Consider the following 15,824-nt stretch of genomic DNA (forward strand, 5'->3'; position numbering starts at 1 on the left):
GTCCAACATGTATCTAGAGAGGCACTAGACCCAGAGGATTTTAATGGATGAATTATACTAAATTTTCAAAAAACAAGTAAATCTTAGCTCTGAAAATATTTCAGAGCCCAGAAAAAAATGGAAGCTCCCAGCTCATTTTATGAGGTTGCATCCCTTTAAAGATACTAACAAGATAAAATGCTACCATCACTGGATTGTTCAGCATGTGCATATATCTGCATGGAAAGGAGACAGGAAGTTGGGGGCAGGGGATTTCGGGTCAGAGAGGGAATTAAAGAAGGATTTTCAGTTTTCTTTGTGATGTCTGTATTTACAGTGAGAAATATTCAGGTATTTATTTTTTAATTACCAGTTGTCATTCTGTAGTTTTGATAAGCTTGGCTGTTTTATAAAATGAGATTTTTACTTCGTAATATTTTCCTAGATAATTAAAGTATTTCATTTACTGATTTTATAATAGTTCTCATTACTTGAGGTCTGCTTAATCAACAAATTGTCTATTAGCTCCTAATTTCAAGAGTGTGTAAATTGGGCTTCCCTGGTGGCGCAGGGGTTGAGAATCTGCCTGCTAATGCAGGGGACACGGGTTCGAGCCCTGGTCTGGGAAGATCCCACATGCCGCGGAGCAACTGGGCCCGTGAGCCACAACTAACTGAGCCTGCGCGTCTGGAGGCCTGTGCTCCGCAATAGGAGAGGCCGCGATAGTGAGAGGCCCGCGCACCGCGATGAAGAGTGGCCCCCGCTTGCCGCAACTGGAAAAAGTCCTCGCACAGAAACGAAGACCCCAACACAGCCAAATAAATAATAAATAAATATTTAAAAAAAAAAAAAAAAAAAAAAGAGTGTGTAAATTAAACTCTTAACAATTTCAAGACACACATTTTTATGGAACATAGAGATCACAACATATCCTAATTTAAGCTACATTTACCAGCTTATCAATATTGACCTAAATCTATCACTTTTATAAATAGATGGAGAACAGGCTCAAATGAAATATAAGTGATTCAAATTTAAAGAGCAGTTTTAAAAAATATGTTTTATCTAAAAGATCCTTTTTTCTCAATCTTGGGTATGATCTTTATCTTCAATTCTTTTTATAGGTATTTGATTATATGATAGAACCAGGAATTCACAGGAGCTTGAGGTATCCTGTATTTACATGGTTGCCATGACAAAGGGAAATCATAAATATGGAGGTCTTTTCAAAAACAACAGATGAGGACTATCATGGTTGAGTGCTTCTTCCAAATTCATCAACAAAGATCCATCAGTAAAATTACATCTAAAGAAAAAGACTTCAAGAAAACAAACGTGACAGTTTGCTAGTCGATTACACTGAGGTGTATTAAAAGTACTGTATTTACTTGCAGATTGGCCACCTCCAGAAATGGTAAGCAAAAGTGAACAAGGTCTTGGCTCTGCAGAAGGACTCATTGCTAGTCTTCAGGACTCCCAGGAAAGACTTCAAATGAGCTGGACTTGACTAAAGGCAGGCTGATGGAGACCAAGGATGCTCTATTAAATGCTGAGGTAATGTCATTATCCTGTTATAAATCTAAATATCAGCAAGGTAAAAATATAATTTAGTTACTTTGCTTAAAGTTTATTACAAACATCACATTATATGTAATTATTATTAGTTTTCTAGGACTGCCATAACAAAGTACTACAAACAAGGTGGCTTAAAACAACAGAAATTTATTCTCTCAACAGTTCCTGAAGATTGGAAGTTTCAAAATCAAGGTGTTATCAGGGCCATTCTCCCTTTTAAACCTCTAAGGGAGGATCCTTCCTTGCCTTTCCAGCTCCTGTAGCCCCAGGCATTCCTTGGCTTGTGGCAGCACAACTTCAATCTTTTCTCTGTCTTTGCATGGTATTCTTCCTGTGTCCTCACATCTTCTTGTAAGGACACCAGTCATACTGGATTACGGGCTTACCCTATTTCAGTGTGGCCCCATCTTACCTAATTACATGTTCACTGACCCTGTTTTCCAAATAGCATCACGTTCTGAGGAACTGGGGGTGTTAGGACTTCTACATATCTTTTGAAACACAATTCAATCCGTAACAGTTAGTATGCACAGTTCTTTTACTGGTAAGAGTTGAACTCTCATCTATAGCAACTAAGTAATTCTCTGTGACCTACAGATTTTGGAAAAGATTTGTCTTTCCCCTTCAGGGTCATGAAGCAGAGCAAATATTTAGACTGCCTTAGAAGGTAGAGAAGTGAACCATACAACTAGGGGGACAGTAGCTAGAGATTTATTATTTTTTCTTTCAGAGAGATGGTTTAAGGTGTGGGCTCTGAAGTCAGATTGGTTGGGTATGAATTCTGGATCTATCACTTAGTGTGTAACTTTGGGCAAGTTACTTATTCTCAATCTTAATTCCTCATCCACACAATGCAGGAGAGGCGGGGATAATACTGCACGTCACACTGCTATTGTCATAATTGACTGAGGTAAACCATTACAGCACAGTGCTTAGCAAGATAGTAAGCACTCAGTAAATGTTGCCTTCAAATTTTTATATTTTTAGCTTAGAATTGGATTCAGTTCCATTTCTTTAAGGTCCTTGCTCATATTTACATGTTTCTTTCTATCAAATAGTAGAACATAATAAAAACACTTAAGCAAAACCTTATCAACTGTTCATTTTCTGTTCTGCTGGACAAATTTAATTGAGAAAATATAGGTGCTGCCTCACAGTTTACCATAACTTTGAGTAAGCTTCTTAAGAAAGTGTTTTCTTTACTTCTTTTCCCACCCCAATAATGTCTAATAAAGTGCTTTGCATTCAGTAAAAGACATACTCTTTGAGAAATTCTACTCCATTCAACACTGTCTTTGGTGGAAAAAAATAATTCTTAGAGGCAGAGTACTTAGTGAAAATGACAGTTGGCTAAGATGGCTGAATTCAGGTTTCAATACTTACTGCTTACTAGCCAGGTCAACAATTTCAGCACTGACTTGCTACTTTCCCATCAATCTGGATATGCCCCTCAACAATGCTGCAATGTGCTACTAGCAAATGGGTGATCCAGAAAGGGTCATTGTGTTAACAGAAGGATGGACCATCATCTCTTCCTTTTCCATTGTACCCTAAGAGCAGCTACACTGCTGGCAGGGATCGATGGTTGCCAGTGTTGTCCAAACAGGTCATATCCAGCCCCAAGCTCCAGAAAACCACTTGATTTATGCTTACTCTACAGAGATTTCATGTTACCATGATAACACTAAAACCCATGGACCACTGGTTTTCAAGTTACAGGATAAAAATAGAAGCCTAAATGTCTCACGATTATTTTAATCATGTCAGTGAGCTACAACTATAATGCTTAAGCTTTGTAGATAGCAATACTTTTATATGAATGGGAATGAAATTTTAACCAGCGGATCTGCCTATGTAATGTGTGTACAGGTGAAGATAATTGAATCCTTAGATACCTATGATATGGAAAATTTAGTTAAGATTATTAATTTAATGCTGACTTTAAACTATTAAAATAATTTGCAAACTTATAAGCCTTAATAAAATATAGTTTGCACAAGGACATTTAAAATATTAAATGGGTACCATGATTTTATTGTCAGAAAATCTCAAATAATTGTCATAGATAGCACTATCAATTATTGTGCTGTAGAATTTAAAAGTTATAATGCAAGCACTCTGTTATTTGAAATAAGCAACAGTGACTTTGCTTTTGAAGACTAGTCTTCATTGAAAAGTTTTTATTCTTCAGAGTGAGCTAGAACAAGAAAGGCAACAGCATGAAGAAACACTTGCTGGCCATGCAGAAGAGAGGAGAAACTGAGAGTGGACAAAATGGCCCATGACTTAGAGATAAAATGGACTGAAAACCTTAGGTACATTCTTTACTCAGTAATGTAATCTTATCTATACAGACGTGCAGAAAATGGTTTTCTGTTATATGGCTTATATTGTCTCATTGTTGAAGCTGTAGTAGCAGCATTTTTAATGAATTTTTCCCATGATTAATTGCAGAGAAATTGGAATTCTCTTTTTCTGCTTAAATATAGATTACTTTTTATTTCATTTCCTGGACTATAACATAGGCAGAGTACTCACCGGAAGTCAAAGGACTTTTTGCTCTAGTACCTATTCTGCTGTTGATAATTTGATAAATCAATGACCTTGGATAAGTTACCAATTTACTTTATGGCCTTTAACTATGAAATAATCACCTCTTATTCTGAGTTGGCTTTTGAGGAGGATTAATTAAAATGCTTAGAAACCTGCAACAATCTATACTGCAGTTATTGAGAGGAATAATTCTCTTCACAAAATTAAGTGCATTTGTTCTATTTTAGACAAGAGTGTTCTAGCTTCGCGAAGAGTTAAGGCTTCAACATGAGAGGATAAAAAGTCAGCAATGTCTCAACTTTTGCAGTTAAAAGAGCGAGAGAAAAATGCAGCCAGAGATTCATGGCAGAAAAAAGTAGAAGATCTCTTAAACCAGGTAATTAATAGTCTGTAGATTATGGAGGTTCATTTTCCTTGACATTCTCTAGCTACAGAAATATAAAACATTGTGTGTTAATTCACTGTATTTTGTCATTTTTCATAGGCCAAACTTAAAATTTTTTAAATGTATAAAATCAAGGAGACATATTCTTAAACTTATGAAACCGTGTGCTAAATAATTATGTTACATCTGCAGTCCTAAATACTGAGAAGCACTTACAGTTTTTTGGTTTAATATTTGAAATGAATGCATTAAAGATTTTAAATGGAAAAGTTTTTTTTTTTGGAAGTATAACATCTTTTTCCAAGCCATTAGATACCATTTGGGCAGTGGAAGGTAAAATTTATTAGATGTTACTCTGATTTCCTAAAACCACTTACCAGAAGTGAGTAATTTACTTTCTCACCAACAGGAAGTTGCCTCTTATGCTTCAAAATGACATAAATGAAAGGTGGTTTTCTAAATCTATCTTCTTATGTCAGGCTCGTTATTTCCAGAGCATTTATAACTATAATTAAAAGAATTTGCACATTTTCACTCATTTACACAACTTCTAAATTTATGAATTCTTAACAGTCTCCTGCAAAGCCAATAATTAAATAGGACTGACTGCATGAGTCACCAGTTGATAAGCAAGTGCAGAACTTGGACCAGAAGCAGCTCAGCAATTTAGTGCCAGAAATACACTATTATCTTTCTATTTGTGATCATGATGAATTCCAAAATAAACAGGGCAGGCTTTTTGTAAGATTATTTATTACACAGGTACATACGTGCAGTGTCTTTCAAAAGAGTACTTTGAGCCTGCCAATTTGTGACTGGTATTTCATAATAACTTACAATGTTACTGTGGAAAGGGAGTATACCTACATGAATATTTATGAGCTTTTGTGAATAAATGAATCTGAAACCTTTGAAACAAAAATAAGAAAACAACAACTCTCATTAGAAGCTGGTCACCATGTTAGCATTGCTTATACCTTCTGTATACTTATTTTACATTTCTACTTCGGGATCTAGAAGGACAAGTTTTACTGGGTAGAGTGGTACTACTCCTCTATGATGTTCTGTACTTTGGAAGATTTAATTTTATCATATAATTCAACTACATGATAAAAATGGAAAACATCCTTAAAAGTCCGCCTTGTTTTTCAATCAGGAAGTATTGACATAGACATTTTCTGGCTAGATTTGGCACTGTAAAGAGGGCCCACCACTTCTCCCACCTGTTTTCTATCAAATTATTTTATTCATTATTCATTTACTCTTCCTTATATTAAATTGTCAGATTTCATCCATGCTTCTCTGATATTCTTTTCTTGTCTTGTCTTTTTTTTGGATACCTAGTCTACATTGTTCATTCCCGAGAGGACGTAATGCTTTGCATCTTGTTCGAGGTCTATGTATTATAAAATACTTTAATACATGTGGCTCCAATTTTTGCTAGCTTGATAGAAAGAATTTTTTAATCAGTTTTCAAAGCAGATTAACCATAAATTAATTGCCTCCAAAGGTAAAACTGTTCTGTGCTGCTTCAGGCCATCAGGCCATTTTCAAAATTACAGTATCTTCCTTTCTCGCCACTTCTAAAATATGTAGGGCACACACATTACCGTAGATAAGCTGGCAAATAGCTGTTGCATCCAGGATTGTCTACCTGAAGAAAGTTAAGAAAACAACTAAACAAAGGATTTCACGTTAAAGTAAAAGTGGGTATTATGTTAGAGGTTTCACTCTTTGTAGACGTATGAGATGACAACAGTTCTAGCAAGCCAGCAATTTTTTAATGGAACTTTGTTTTGGAAAGAAGACCCTTCCTGGCCCTTTGGATCTTGTTCTCTTGATTCTTTGATAGTTTCCTAGAGGCTGTGCTCTGACACCTGCTCCACACACTTTCCACTTGCCTGACTCTGCTCGGCCCAGCTCCTCAAACCTTCACCCCAACCCTGACCCCTACAGCCATTCCACTCTGTTCACCCAGCACAGCCTGCACCCCTCCGCACTTAGGGAAAACAGACCTGGCTTGGGGTTCGTGACATTAAGGAAGTAAGAGTGGAGAATAGAATGGGAAACAGCCAGGGCCTAGGCAGAAGCGTATGTTTATGAAAGGTATCAGAAGATCTGCATTTCATGTATTTTAATTATTTCTGAGTGAACTGAACACAAGTCTAACTTTTGTGTCTTAGCTTACATGTATTTCATCCTACTCAGAGCAAAGAAGAAGTAAAGTAATTTGTCTTTCAACATGAATTTAAACTCTTGAGAGTTAAATTTGATTAAACTAACCCTCATAGCCGACGTATCAGAAAATGGGCATAGAAAAGCATAAGAATTTCATTTTTCTTTAATCAGATGCTTTTTACTTTATGAAAAGTTCCAAAAGCTATTATTTTCATCTGTGCTCCATCAGAGTCTAATTTTATATCTTTAAGTTTACTTTAATATTCATTGTGTTCTTTTTTTCTATTCAATGATTACACTTTAGTGCAAAACTAATTATTTCTTCCTGGGCTGATCAGTGCGTACATTTGAATTCCTTGAAAGCAAGAGAACTACATTGTTATTTTTCAACTCTGTCTAAAGAAAAGCGATTATATAGATTCCCTGTGATCGTATTTTCTATCTGTGATCCTAAACTGTCATCATTTATTTCTTTATTTCACCTGTTTCAAGGCAGATTTAATTTTGGGTCCAATATGACTTCATATTCCAGTGCCCTCGTTCAGATCAGTGGACTGAGAAATTTGAGAGACACACGGATCATTCAGGCATAAAATTATGGAATTTTGTAGTTTATGTGTGACTCTCCATTTTGAACTTTGAGGCCCCAAGGTCATTTAGCTGGTTATAGCGATGTATATGACACAATTTTTACTCTCCACATATTTACAGTATAATAGGGGAAAGATTTGTATACAGATACCTACAGTAAAAGTCACTATGTAGTGAGTGACTTTATAGATGGTCTGGACAGTTTGTACTGTAGGAGCAATGGTGCAGCAGCTCTGCCAGCTCACCAAGCTGGTTGTGCACATACATACCTTCTCAACTTCACATTCAGGGTCATCACGGCGGTGGCTTGCAATAATCCATGGTGGGAGTGTTTACCTCACAGATACAGCAAATGCTACAGATGAGGCTTTGTTTTCAGAGAGCTGTTAAACGTTTACCAACATACTGCTGGGTAGGAGAATAGAGTAGAGAAAGAGTAGTATAACCAGTGTGATTGAGAAGAGTTCATTGAGGAGGTCAGCTTTAGTGTGACTCTTGAATAAGGTGAGAGGACGAACACAATATTTTTATTCATTTACCAAGACATTTCATTGAATATCTCCCGGGCACTGTGAGGAATACAGAAAAATAAGAGGACAGTTGGGTAGAGAGGTCATTGTGAAAAACTTTGACTTCTAGGCTTGGGAGTTCAAAGTTCGCTCAATAAGCTGTGAGAGTTCTATCAAAGGTTTGTGGACAGAGGAATCACATGCTGAAATTTTTATGTTAGACAGCTTAATATGGCTGTGATGTTGAAGTGAGGATGAAATGGAGACATCTCGATATAATACCTAAGTTAGTGGTCTACAGCAGAACTCTTGAATGCGTGCAGTGCACCCCTCTGCCGTGCCAGCCTAAGGCAGCCCAGCCCCTCCTAGACCCCGCCATCCCTTACTGCTTCGCCTCCCCCTCTCACCCTGAACAGCCAGCCTGTCAGCACGTCCTGCTCTCCACCTTCACAGTACGTGAGCCCACACTGCCCGTCTCTCACCGCTTCTGCACTACCAGCCCAGAACAGCCATTTGCAGTTCTCTTCTGCGCCGCACCTGGAACCTACATTTGGTCTCCCTGCTTTCTCCTCTTACCTACCTACAATTGCTTTCCACCCGCCAAAGTGGTGGCTGTTAAAATAATTAAGTTGGGGCTTCCCTGGTGGGCGCAGTGGTTTGAGAATCTGCCTGCCAATGGAGGGGACACGGGTTCGAGCCCGGGTCTGGGAAGATCCCACATCCTACGGACGACTAGGCCCTGAGCCACAATTGCTGAGCCTGCGCGTCTGGAGCCTGTGCTCCACAAACAGGATAGAGGCCGCGATAGTGAGAGGCCCGCGCACCGCGATGAAGAGTGGCCCCCACTTCCCGCAACTAGAGAAAGCCCTCGCACAGAAACGAAGACCCAACATAGGTCATAAATAAATAAATAAATAAAATTTAAAAAAAAAAAAAAAATTACGTTGGATGAAGTTATTCTTCTGCTTCAAATCCACCATTGGCTGTCCCATCGCGTTTAGAACACAATCCACACTCTTACTATGGCCTGCCGTAGCCCTCGTGATTCGGACCCTGTGATTTGGCCTCTGGCTGCATTGCCCGTGTCATCTTCCTGCACTTTCTTCTCCCTTCTTTTTGACAGTCATACTGGACTACGTGGAGTTTCTGGACCACACACACCAAGCTTAATCCATCTCAGGGCCTCTGCATCTGCCACTCCCTCCAAACGGAATCCTCCTTCCCCAGATCTACATGGCTTGTTCCTCAATTTGTTCAATTCTCTGCTCAGATCTTAACTCCTCAAAAAGATCTTCCTTGACCACTTTAAATAGCACCCTCTGTCACTCTCTGTCTTCTTATTCTGCTTTGTGTTTCTTCAGAACATTTGTTACTACATAGCATCATATTGATTCTCTTCCCTATTAGAATGTGGTTCCATGAGAGCTGGATCTTTATCTGTATTGTTCACTGCTGCATCCCCGGCAGCTTAAACTGTGCCTGGCATGCAGTAAGCCCTCAGTAGTTGTTGAATAAAGAAAAACTGAGGCACGGCATCCAAAGAGGAAGTTGTCAAATATATGAAGTACAAATAATTCTACCCAAATAGGACCTGAGTTAAGTTTATTTCACTGAGAATTACCAGAGAAATTGTAAAGGAACAAATCATGTAATTTGATGGAATACTTTGGTAAAGGAGAAGGAAATGTTAAAACTGACCCAGGATTTGAAACCAGGATAATGAAAAGAAGATCATCATCTGAGACAGGGAGGTCACGACAAACTACTTCATTGAAGGGGGGTGAGGTGGTAAGTTTGGTTTTAGACGTATTGATTCTACAATCCCAGGATATTTTGGCATTTGTCACACTCAGTAGGAAAGAACAATGACATGAATAAGAAACAGAGCATTAAAATCAATGCTCTTGATCAAGAGTGACTGAAAAGCCAGTTTCTTAAGGCTGTTGCAGACCGCTTTCTGATTTCTAGACTAGCGCTGTCTAAAATGGTAGTGACAGGCCACCTATGACTGTTCAGCACTTGAAATGAACTTCATCCAAGTTGAGATGTCAGTGTAATATTTATACCGGGTTTCAAAATTTTAGTATAAAAAAGGAATATGGAATGTCTCACTAGTACTTTTTATATAATCTCATGTTGAGATGCTAGTGTTTGGGATATATTGGGTTACATACATGCCTAAAAATAATTTTACTTTTTTTTTAATATGGCTACTAAAAAATTAAAATTACATATGTGGCTCTGAATTATAATTCTATTAGCACTGGTCTAGACTATTTAGAACGCAAAATTTTGAGTAAATTTGGCACTATAAGCTCAGGACTCATTCTGCTGGCTCTCCCTCTTAACTCTTTAAGAAGTTTTATGTTAGGAAGAAAGGAATTCTCTCTCTTTAGAAATCATATTTCTGTCTATTGAAAAAAGATTATATTTTCATCAGTTTTATGCCCATTTTAAATGAGTAACAATACTACCTTTTAATGGAAGAATAGCTGCAAGCAGATTCTGAGGTAGAAGGAATAGAAAAGGACTTGGAATAATCATCTCTTCTCAGCTAATTCGAACCATGACCTTGACGGAAGCCCTAAGCAGTGCCAGGAGGTCAGTGAAGCTGACCCTGAAGGTTCAGAATCCTCTCCCTAGAAATTAGGAGGGCAGGAACTATGTAAAAGAAACATCAGAGATCCAGCCTGAACCCTGGGAAAAGAGAGGACTTGGGTAAGGAAGAGGGAAGTCAAAGGAAGAAGAAGCAGGAAGACGAAGGGAAATAACATGGAGAAAAGAGAAAAGCCAGCTAGAACAGAGAGTGGGAATAGCAGGCATGGCTCAATTTTGCTTTCTCAGAAAATGTGGAATGGAATTAAAGTCTACCAAAAACCAACCAACATCCATTATACTTCATTCTTCCTACTTCAGTTCCTGGATTCAAAGTTAATTTGCAATATTTTCCTTAGTAAATATGGAAGTTTAAAATTTTTCTTCAGTCAAAAAAATTAATGACATTCTTACTTCAACTATGTTATATCCTCTTTTATCAGACCTATGTTATTTTTCTGCTTGAGTTATTTTTTTTCTAAAATAAATAGTACTAAATTGCTTTCTGAATTAATTTGCAAATCTAAAAATATTTAATTTTCTTTTCCCTGCCAAAAACTGCCTTTTGAAAATTTAAGTCTATCCAGTTTTTATATTGACATCTTTAGGAGAAGAGAGTGAAGAGATGAAACTATGATATCTATACCTAACTTTAAAAGAGATGTTAAAATACTGGGTAGTTTTAATGTGTACTGAGTGTGTGTGTATCTGTTCTGCAAAATACTATAGTAGGACTGTGATGAAATGCAGAACAGTTTGTGCCTTCAGGGGTACTAGGGCCCAGACACACCTGAAAAATACTTAAGAACTTCTAGATGGCATTGTAGTAATAAATCAATTTAATCTATTTCTATTTCCTATGGCAAGATACTAAAAAGAATTAAAATATTTTGGATATGAAAGCGTTCAATGGATGTATGATTATAAAGTTATTTAAAGACGTAGTCTCTGAGAAGTGTTAAGATTACCTAACATATTAGCTTTTCTCTACCTTAATTTCATTTAAAAGCCAGTTATTACTAATTTAGTTAAAATATTAAACAATTGTTCATGACTTTTTCTTCTATTTTTTGCTTCTGGAGAATTATTAAAGTTGTGATTCCTACTTCTAATCTTAGGTTTATTGGTTGCTTTTCTCTAGATATTAGTATATTTGAAATTAATATTAGAAAAAGCTTTACATAATTTAAGAAATTACAGTATTGTATATTAAATATTTAATTTTGGAACATTTTATTAAGATCTAACATATTTTACTTGAATTGCAACATAAGATTAGTGTAGATATTCCTTCAAGGAATTTAGAAATTTAACAAATTACATTTCTTTTGTTAGTAATGACAATTTTATTCTGTCTATTGGCATTTGATGACATTTTGACATATGTCAAAAATTCAGTGCTTCTGATATGCCAGGCACTGTGTCAGACCAGTGATGGGGTTGTAATGATCTCTGCCTTCTCATTGCTTATAATCTAGAAAAGAAGGCAAATAGAAATAACAGTGTGACACATTAATTCATTACGACCATGGGACACAAGTGTATGTACCATGAGGACCTAACATAGTCTGGGAACTTGGGGAAGGCTTCTCTGAGTGGGGGATCCTTTACCTGAGACCTGGAAGAGAAGCAGTAGTCAGCCCAAGAGGAGAAGGAGAACAGCAGTGTGGGGAGAGGGGGAGGTATGTACAGAGGCCCTCAGCCTGCCCCCAGATACCTTTGTTCTGGGGAATAGAGAGCTAGGAAGGTGGTAGAGGTAGGCAGGGTCGGATCTTGTTTGCCTTGTTGAGACTTTAAAGTGCAATGAGGAGCTACTGAAAGGTTTTAATCAGGAGTGTGACGCATGCAAATATTGAAATTTCAAAACTCTGACTGCGGTATGGAGAACAGAATAGAGTAGGGCAAGATAGGTGCCATTCAGCGTATGTTGCTTCCCTCTTGGCAGTCTATCTTTGTTCAGATTAATATTTTCTGAACAAGTATTTAGTATACTCATTAGTTCATTTCTCTGAAGGGTTACGTTTCTAAGTCTTAGATTCTGTTGGCTTTTGTCAACAGGATTTATGCAAGATATACATTTTTTTCTAAATAATTTCTTTCTTTTTCATTATCTAGAAATTTCTCATTACTGCTTATGTTACTGTGGGGAAAGGGAAAAGGTAGAGAGTAGTAAGAACTAACTCAATAGTAAAAGTCCATGTCATTCATTTAGTCTTTTAGTAAACATTTATTGACCACTTACTCTTTGCCAGGTACCAAGTTTGGCAATTTGGATACAAAATATGAACAAGGCAGGGTCCTCTAAAAGCTTGTAATTCAGTGGATTTCAATAGTTATATACCAATATGTTTGCAAACTACAAACATGTAAAAAACCTTGTGCTATTTTCTAAATGAATAAACTGAGGTTTAGAACAATGAGATTACTCCTAAGAGTATAGCTTCTTATGTACAAAGCTGTAAATTTCTAATTAAGTGCAGCAATTTTTAGTTATTTTCAGTTTTCTTCCTCACTTAGCTGAAAGTCTTATTATATTCATCCTTCAAGACTAGAAATGCTGAAACACACTCTATGTAAGCCTTACACTCTATGTAAACCTTACACTCTATGTAAGCCTTCTATGCTGAAGTATCTAAGTGCTCTCAGTGAGCTGAAGAGGACCTCTTGAGGCCCTTTTCACTCATCTCAAAAACTAACAAGTAGCTTAAGATGCTTTAAAACAAATTGACTATTATATAGGGCATCGATTTTTATTAGCATGGATCTTGCTCATATAGAATATTGCCAAATAATATTTTTGCATACAGATTTTTAGTTCATCCAATATTCTTTCAAGCAAACATTTACTTGGGGGAATCTCATCCAGTTTTGTGGTTTAAACGCCATCTGTATGTCAGTGACTTCCAAAGTTAAATCTCCAGCCTTGATGTCTCCACCTAAATTCAGTCATTTGGTTGTCTAATAGGCATCTCAGGCTTAGCATGTCTGACTCAAAAGTATTGATTCTCAACCCCATCCCATCATCTTTGCTTCTTGGCACTGCTTTTTGCTCAAAGGATGAGGAGTCATCCTTGCTTTCTCTCTTTCCTTTATCTCTCCTGTAATGTCAGTCCTGTTTATTCCACCTCCAAAGCATATCCCAGTGCCACCTGCTTCCACCTCCCTTAGAAAACACTAGTCCAGGACACCATGTAACAGCCTTCTATCTAGTCTCCCCAATTTCACTTTTTTCCACAAACTTGAAGTAATCTTTTATGATGTAAATCGGATCATGCCATTTTAAATGTCACGTTTTTCAGAAGATATTTCCTTACCATCAACCCAGTATCACCTCTAGTCATTTCCTGTCACATCAACCTTTTTTGTCATAATATTTACCATGAACTTTTTCTTATTTTTTGTGTATGTTTGTTTTACTCTCTTATTCAGTTCTCTATATCACTCTGTACTTCCTGGAATATAATAGTACTCTAATAAAAAATTTTTTAACAAAAGAATAAATCTTACTTCGTTTATGTACTCATCAATAAGGGTATTGTGACCCAGCACCACTGTTGTGCCTTTTCTAATTGCTGTTGCCAGGTCTATGGTGTAAGTCACCCCAGGGCACAGCTTAGCAACCATGCCTTTGGTTTAGATATTTCCATGGCCTGCCAACAGTATGTTGACAGAGTTAGTGACCATATGAGTTTAGATTCCAAATGTTCAAATATACTCTTAAATAAAATCTAAAATCTAGAATTCCTACAGAATAACCTCTGATCTTTCATACTGGTCTAATTTATCAGTTAGTTCAGGAATCCTAAATAACGTATATATTTTTGTCTGATGATACCTTAAAGAGGGAAAAAATCTACTTCATAAGTAAATGCCATACATTTTACATTAACTTCTAATGCCAGAACATCAGTTCAGAGAAATACAAAGAGGTAAAAAAAAGAAACTACAACTAAAAATCCCTCAGATTTTCTTAAGTTTTGTGAAGTCTGGAGAAGTGTCTCATTAGTATATAAAGCATATTATGAGTATGAGAAAGCATAAAGAAAAAAAATAAAATTAACAGACTCTCTAAAGTATGAGAGTTTAAACTAAGAAGTTATGGTATAATCAAATAGAAAGTTAAGCATTTTTCTCAACTTATTTTTTCAACTCTGTGAACTATATCCTAAACTAAATTTTGTATTAGTCTTAAGTTATTGGTAAAAAATTGTTTACCAAATAAAAGCTAGCTTTAGTTTATGACACACCAAGGGATATTCACATTATGAGGAAAAACAGAAAATTATGTTTTGTCTGAAAATTTGATTAGTGTCCAAAGTAAAAACCATTTTACAGGAACTTTTCTAGTTATATTAATAATATAAATTTAAAATACTATTTTGTATCCTTGGAAGGCAAAAAAAGTGAGGCAATTGAAAATGAAATCATATTTTCCCTACATTTGGGGGAGGGAGAGTGTATGTTTTTTCAATGGTTTATCACTCAGAATTCCAATGAACTTCTAAAAAATGAACCTAGATCATACATAATTTTACCAAATATATCCTAGAAAACAGGGTTGAAAAGATATGAAGGCATCTCTTCTTCCTTTCCCCTGAGTATAAAACCAGATTATTATCAAATCTTTATATTTTCAATGATTATCCATATTTATTTCTGGCCCCCAAATTATGTAGTCAATCAAGTTAGTGTTTCAGTTCTCATCTGCTCATTTCTCGTAAGAGAAATCCTTCTAAAACCTACTCCAGTGCTGAGTGGAATGCTTTGAAGCATTATATTGCAGATTTCTGGGAGGCATTTAGAACACTAATATTCCTTCTAGGTGCTTCAGTAACCATTATCTTTTAAACTGACCTCTGGTTTACATGTACTAGCCTTTGGTCTCTTGCCTAGGTAAGTCTGCCAGCCCACAAGCATCAGACACTGTTCTAAGGGACTATAAATAATTTAGACTTTATGTTGCAAATGTCTTTTTGTCTGATTTCTTTCTCAGAACTGTCTTCAACTTACTTTTTTCTTGAGCATATTGTAATTAATGTTCTGTGTGTTACTCTCCCTTTTTATTCTTCTTTCTTTCACTTAGTTGATTTCTGAATGTTTCCCTTTATTCCTGTGATCTTTTTCATAGAGGCACTCTCTGGGTGAAGCTTTGCATAAATCTATCAACAATGTAAGTGAGCGGCACTTACAATTTGTACACAAGGGCATGTTGCACTTTTGGTTTTGCATAAGCATCATCACCGCTTTAAAGCTTTAACTTATGATTTAAAAAAATACACTTTTTGGCATTCCGTAAGATATGTTTTGTATATGGGTAACAGAAGCTTCTAACTTTCAGGCATGCATTTGTGTGTGTGCATACATCCACCACATTGTATTGATAAGCATGTACTTTATTTTAAAGCCAAGCAAGATTTTACCTCTCACACGTAAACTTCATTATTTTAATGTTTACTTTG

The 15,824-nt window shown here is 36.5% G+C and overlaps 1 protein-coding gene across 1 annotated transcript in view; it reads left to right on the plus strand.

Moving 5' to 3' along the window:
- FAM184A (family with sequence similarity 184 member A) overlaps positions 1-15,824 on the plus strand; it is a 119,056-nt gene that overhangs the window by 73,121 nt on the left and 30,111 nt on the right. The window contains 7 exon segments of the mRNA XM_036872002.1: positions 1,374-1,386; positions 1,389-1,466; positions 1,469-1,533; positions 3,746-3,802; positions 3,805-3,885; positions 4,350-4,374; positions 4,377-4,483. Of these exon segments, the coding sequence (XP_036727897.1) occupies positions 1,374-1,386; positions 1,389-1,466; positions 1,469-1,533; positions 3,746-3,802; positions 3,805-3,885; positions 4,350-4,374; positions 4,377-4,483 (426 nt within the window).

Source organism: Balaenoptera musculus, chromosome 12 (genome assembly GCF_009873245.2).
Source record: "Balaenoptera musculus isolate JJ_BM4_2016_0621 chromosome 12, mBalMus1.pri.v3, whole genome shotgun sequence".
NCBI classification, from domain to species: domain Eukaryota; kingdom Metazoa; phylum Chordata; class Mammalia; order Artiodactyla; family Balaenopteridae; genus Balaenoptera; species Balaenoptera musculus.